The following is a 6,492-nucleotide window of genomic DNA, read 5'->3' on the forward strand; positions in this document are numbered from 1 at the left end:
AACTGCATCTTGGGAGATTTACGCCTCAGGTATTAAAAGTTGGTATTTAATTACAAGGAATCTTTCAAAGTATTGAAGCGAAGTGGTGGCTGCTGAGATTCTCGACCTCCAGCCCTGAAGGTAGAAGACTGCTACCCACCTGTTACTAAAAGATTAAAAAGTCTTATTAAATCAAGCACATAGTCCAAAAATGTACGTAGCATTCATTTTTAATTACAGGAAATCATATTATAAAAGTATGAACCTCAATCATAAGAGCGTGCCTAGTGTGTGTTCTAAAGCAAAACGTCCTCTTATCTTGACATCTTGCTGCGATGGAAGACGACATGGAGACACCGTAGAGACAGGGGACAGACATTCTCAATTGATTGTCGGGCTTGGCGACTTGTCACAGAGTACTAAGATATAGAAATCCAGAGATTATACATGATGAGGGATTTCCTCTGGGGTTTTTTTTTTTTTCGTCGTTTACTCTCAGCACGTCCACCGCCGATCACAAGGGTCCTCCGAAAGTAGGCCAGACGTCCGAAATCAAACAGTGATAGAGGTTGTAAAAGTCATTTCAGATTGTTAGTTACCTGAGGTCTGCATTGGCCCTGGAAAAGCACAACCTAGCAGGATCATCAGTGCAAATATGGCCCCAAGAATAATAAACAAAAATAAACAAAATGCTGCTGCTGCAGGCTTTCTCTCAGGCAGACGTCCATCATGACATCCATGGATCTTTTTTTCAAGGTGAGGGGAGGGGGTGAACGTGTTGTTGTTCCTGGTGACGTACAGAGCCCCCCCACCCCACCCCCCCAAAAAATATCCTGAATGTGTATCAGTGTACATGGATGCTGTGATGAGTACAATATTCCAGCAAAGAGAAAAGACAGCGCCGGCGTATTACTTCATAAGCCGTGGTTGGTTCGAAATTAAAGGAACGAACTCACGCACACACGCGCGCGCACACACACACACACGAGGGAATCTGCTCAGATCCTTGGACACCTGAGCTACAAACCTATGGACTAAATCAGACCTGACGCGAAATCTCCGATGATCACTCAGCATGTAGTGAAGGCACTGACGACAGCTAGACGACTAGGATACATCCTCAACTAGCAGGTGAAGGTTGATTTTTGAACATGCTTCCTATAAAAACTCAGAGAAAAAAGAAACAACAAAAAACTCAAGATGATATCGTCTCAATCACGTTAAAGTAACAGTGACAGCAATGTGCAATATTCAGAAACGATAACAGAACAGCTGGATTTTACATATATACATATATAAAATCCAGCTGTGTGTATATATATATATATGTATATATATGTATATATATATATTTATGTGTGTGTCTGTGTGTCGGGGGAAAGGGGGGGTGGGGGTGGTTGTTGGTCCCTCTAGCCGAAAGTGGCGCCACAGTTGGGACACCTTCTCTGGCGTAGTGCGAAGCAGAAGAGGATACCCAGAGGGAAGAAGAAGATGGCACACAGGATGCCCAAACAGGTGAAGTCATCCTCCAAAACACCGACTCTGCAACACACACACACACACACACACGGATAAATATAGAACCAAACAGAAATAGTGATGCAGAACCCTTTTATCAGTGTTAGCAACAGAGGCAGTAAAATAAAAAAGCAGTCTGACATTCTTCCCTCCTGTCTTCAGTCGAGTGCTTTGAATTTGAGAAAATGAAACTAGAGACGATCAAGGCTTCGAACCATTTCTGAGAATAAAAATAACTTTCATCATTGAGCCATTTGTTTGTGAGGTAGAACCGTTCTAATCCCCCAGGGCAACTAAACAAAGTGCTGACTGTGGTCTCATGACTGCGCCGCACACACCAAGATGGAGGCCTCAGGAAGGAGTTAATACCAGCAAAGCATCAAGCAACACTTTTGGAGGAGATGAGAAATTCCATTTATTGCTGATGCTGTGAAGCGGGGGGGGGGGGGGCGGGGGGGCGACCCAACAACGCACTTTTGATGATCAAAGTAAATGTAGAACTAAGTGATGATGTAAGATTTTCATTTAGATCCATCCAGCCATTTTCTATACAGCTTATCATGTTAAGGGTGGGGGGCTGGAGCTTGTCCCAGCTGACACTGGGCGAGAGGCGGGGTTCATCCTGGACAGGTCCTCTTAATAAAACATCAGAAGAATCTAAACTGAGGGCGGCACGGTGGTGCAGTGGTCAGCACTGTCCCCTCACAGCAAGAAGGTTCCGGGTTCGAGCCCCGGCTCCAGCGTGTGTGAGTCTCCATGTTCTCCCTGTTCCTGCCTGGGTTCTCTCTGGTACTCCAGCTTCCTCCCACAGTCCAAAGACATCAAGAGGGGACGAGGCTGATTGATACTCTAAATTGACCGTAGGTGTGACTGTGAGTGTGAATGGTTGTCTGTCTCTATGTTGGCCCTGTGATGGACTGGTGACCTGTCCAGGGTGAACCCCACCTCTCACCTGAAAGCCACAGGGATAGGCTCCAGCCCCCACAACCCTTAACAGAATAAGTGAAAGAAAATGGATGGAAGAATCTAATCTGATCACTGCCGCAGCACCGACTCACAGGTGTTTACATTTGCACAACTTCTTTGTTCACAGTACTCAGAAGAATCATAACGTCCGAGGACACATCGGTGATTGAAGGGTCTCAACATCAACAGTTTTGCTTATAGAAGTTGATGAAAAGTCCGTTGAATACTTCAATAAGCAAGCAAAAAAAATTGAAAAACCACAAGCTTCCTCTCTCATATCCTTTGAGGACGCCTGCAGATCGAATGCCAACAGCCTACTGGTTCACAGTTGTGGTGTTACTTTGCACCATCTAATGTGTCGCACAACAGAAACACACACAAAAAGGGTACAAGTATGGCAGCTTTTATAAAAACCTGATGAATAAAATGATCCAAATCTTCTACTTTTGTGCAGATCTTTATTCGATTGCAACACGTAACGGATCTGTGGCTCAAATTCATGTAACTATTATGGGTTTTAGTCTCTTTTATGAATACAATACAGAGTCATCGAGCATTGCGCTGCTGGGTTGACGAGAGAAGCCACTGGACATAAAAATGCACAGGTTTTTTTTTTTATTTTCTTGACATGTCACACTAAATCATTCACTGATAAATCATGAAATCAATCTGCAGGTTCGGGAATGATGAAAAAAATCATATGGTGTCTTATGAACTCTCGGTTCAAGTTGAACAGACACACGCCGACGTGTTCTGAGGTCAGACCCTCTGTGTGGCCCGTCACATGTCTGAGGTTCAAACCATCTGACTAACAGGATGTCGACTCACGCTGGAAACCAATGTCCGACTTTGTCTTTTGTTTTTCTTCTTCCACAAAACTGAAAGTCCACGGACAAAAGGGAAGGAGTTCCTCTCAGATTATAATAACGTAAAACCACATATTGAGGAACAGAGAGAAAAACAGCTGACGGCTCCAGAAAAGGAGAGAAACCGGATCGGTCACAGCGGGCGATGTTGGAACCCTGGCAGTGACCAGAGAGACCTCACCTGCAGGCGGGACAGCCTCCTACCACCACCACAGACGGCTGGAGGATGGTGTACGTCCCAGCGTAGGGCTGCTGGGACACTGCCGGACCCATGGGGGCCGGGGGGTACCCTGCAGTGGCACAAAGAGATGACGCAAATGGGATTATAATGCTGTAAATAGGAGGAATGACATCTAAACACGAACCTCTGTTCACACCTGAATTTCAGATGTCGTAGAAAACCCAAGTTGAGGTCACAGAATGAGCTAAAACAACCTGGGTAATTCTCTTCTTTATTTATACTTCAATTTGTGGGAGCCGATCTTACTTTGGTGCGTTCTGTGTTCTAACTGTAGTTCTTTACAGAGAGGCCTGAGGCGCTAAACTGTGAGTGAAGTTAACTCTAGGTGTTCATCGCAATCCAGTTATTAATTTCACTCAAACTCTCAGATTATACTGCCCCCCCCCCCCCTTAGGAGAGCCGGTGAAGATCTGCTGTGGTGTTTGTGAACTTTGTTACCATAAAGTGACACGTGTGGTTCCAGCTTAGCAACGCTCTCATGGTTTGTCAGTTCGATGACACAGAAGACCAAGGACGCGTTGTTGCAGCGACGATGTCATTTAACCACACTCGGTTTCTGACTGGACGACTTCCTTGCTGCATTCACTGCAGCTCTTACAGGAGTTTGACATAGGCTCCAGTTTAAGGTCCACTCCTCCCCAGATGTTTACAGCTGCACGACTTTAAGTCAAACTGAAAGGAGTTTTATATCAAATGATGCACAAATATTTAGTTATGTAATTTTTAGTTGCTATGTAAAAAATAAAGATTAATTCTCCAAAATTAAGAGATTATTTATATTTTTTTTAATCAGAAAATCCTGAATGACGAATTGACAGGACTGTATCTCCACTGCGCATGCGCATCACTACTGAGCCAGGTAAACGAAACTCCACCCCCCCCCCCCCCCCCGAAAAAAAAAATAGTGACGTTCCCAAACTGTGAGCCAAAAGAAACCAAGCAGCAAACTAAAGCGGAAGTGAGCAGCGGGCAGACCCCTCTTCCTGTCTGGGTCCTCTGGCGGTTGACGCGTGGACCGTGTAGGACTTCGACCTTAGCTGGGGTTACTCGCCTTGTCCGTCCGGGTACTGGTAGGGCGGCGGGGCCGGAGGCGGGATAGCCCCATAGCCGTGCTGCTGCGGGCCGTACTCATAAGCCCCGGGGACGGCGTTGTAGGCGGGAGGTCTGTCTTGAAGAAGAGGCTTGCTGTCCACCATCTCACCCGACGTAGCGCGTCCTCAAATGACTCGTCCTCTGTCCTTTCACTTCAGTCTTAACAGGAAGTGTACAAATTACACTCGGTTTACTTTGTCCTTCGATGCCCAAAAAATCGTGTGACGTTGGTTGACACGCAGTAGCGACAAAAACAAAGAAAAGACGCTGCGCAAAAATGAAACTTCGTCCCTCTCCATGCGCCAACTTTGTCCCTGGCGGCGCAACAAACCAAATATTTACCCGATGTCCCCTTTAACGCCAGGAACGGTCTGAGTCCGACTGACTGAGGTTAACTTAACTCCATTTCCCTCCTGGTAGTTGGTCCTGTGGTAGCGGGACAACAACCGCGGGTCATCGCAGCAGGTTAGAACTCCGCTGGAACTCAAAGCCTTTCCTTTCTGTCTGGATTGTCACAAGAGAAGAGTCATGTGATGCGCTGCCGTAGCGCCTCTGCTCACAGGAAGGCTTCTTAAAGTGACAGTACAGCAAAAATAAAAGATTACGCGAAGAAGAGCACGATTACCCTCAGTGACGGCTGATGTAGAGAACACGGCCATAATGCAGTCGTGATAATGCTATGCAGTTTTTAAGGATGTCTTTTTACTCCGCCGCATAAAATAGGGCCGTGGCGAGCACACTTCCTGTAACCCACCCAATTCACTCACGGGATGGGTGGTTCATGAGCACGAACATCTACCAGGTGACTGGCCAGGGACTGTGAGAAAAATATGAGTTCGAGCAAGTGCAACCACAGCGAAGCTCTTTTTGTTTATTTGTTTGTTTTAAGATGCATGATATTGTTTTTTTTATTTGTTTTACCCGAAATCCTGATGTTTTCTCGCTGATTATTACAATAGCAGTGCTTGCTGAAGGCATCACTTGTAAAAATGAAATGTGCAATATCAGATAGCATGAATCCTGCTGTGTAGTCCGCTCCTGAAAACAAATACAACAGGACTCACATGAAACACTAATGATGTTGACTAAAAACAAACAAAAACCCCACTAAGAAATGGATTCATGACAATTCTCGTGGAAGCAAAATCACAAATATTCACGGGAATTGTAACTCGACCGAAGGAAATGTTTTGAGAAATGTGACACGAGGAAAAAAATAATCTATTATATTCAATATAAAAATCTAATTTATTTGCTACTCATCAGAAAAATTTATGCACCCAAGAAAGTTTCTGGTTTACACGACGCACTTTAACTGCTTTTTTTTCTCCTTACAAACTGTCCTTTGCTATTTTCTGCACAAGAAATACCACAAAAGGGAGGAAAAACTTACAAAACAAGATTTACAATCATAAATAAATGCACTATTAATTCATTTACGTGCCGTGCTTAATAGGAGTCGCTTAAGATATTAAAAACCACCAGACATGAACGTTAAGCATCGGCCTCGACTCTTGACTGACTGCATCACGCAGCAGCAGGAGGAGACACCTCCGCTCCTGCAGCACCGCTGTCCAGGGTGCTGATGCCCCCTGCTGACCCCAGGAGGGAGCGAATGACGTGCTGCTCCTCACCCCGGCAGGCTGCGCTAATTCTGCCAAACACGAAGTTAAGTCAGCGGAAAATTCTGCTCCTAGTTTCTACTCTCTTGGCTCTTAATGTCGGATGTTGCGTCTGTTTCCATCACCTCGCAGGTGCCGCTACATCTGCGTTACACGTACAATACCTCTGAACCCACGGGGGGTGGTTATTTGTGAAGAAGCAGGAAAA

At 45.3% G+C, this 6,492-nt stretch overlaps 1 protein-coding gene across 1 annotated transcript; it reads right to left on the minus strand.

Annotated features, from left to right (window-relative positions):
* Positions 1–193: 193 nt before the first annotated feature.
* On the minus strand, positions 194–5,296 carry bri3 (brain protein I3). The gene is made up of 3 exons (XM_086185804.1): positions 4,622–5,296; positions 3,511–3,619; positions 194–1,521 (listed from the first exon to the last, which is right to left on the minus strand). The coding sequence occupies exons 1-3, from the start codon at positions 4,764–4,766 to the stop codon at positions 1,389–1,391; spliced, it is 387 nt and encodes a 128-aa protein (XP_086041930.1). The 5' UTR covers positions 4,767–5,296; the 3' UTR covers positions 194–1,388.
* Positions 5,297–6,492: the final 1,196 nt, after the last annotated feature.

The sequence above is a fragment of the Aulostomus chinensis genome, chromosome 18 (assembly GCF_037954235.1).
Source record: "Aulostomus chinensis isolate RoL2024-O1b breed Wild chromosome 18, RoL_Achi_v1.0, whole genome shotgun sequence".
Classification (NCBI taxonomy): domain Eukaryota; kingdom Metazoa; phylum Chordata; class Actinopteri; order Syngnathiformes; family Aulostomidae; genus Aulostomus; species Aulostomus chinensis.

Excerpts from the sequence above, each read along its gene's own strand:
- bri3 (XM_086185804.1), bottom strand. The coding sequence starts at position 4,766 with ATGGTGGACAGCAAGCCTCTTCTTCAAGACAGACCTCCCGCCTACAAC. Across the intron at positions 3,620-4,621 it reads CCAGTACCCGGACGGACAAG|GGTACCCCCCGGCCCCCATG; the intron begins GCGAGTAACCCC and ends GTGCCACTGCAG. Across the intron at positions 1,522-3,510 it reads GGAGGCTGTCCCGCCTGCAG|AGTCGGTGTTTTGGAGGATG; the intron begins GTGAGGTCTCTC and ends TGTGTGTTGCAG.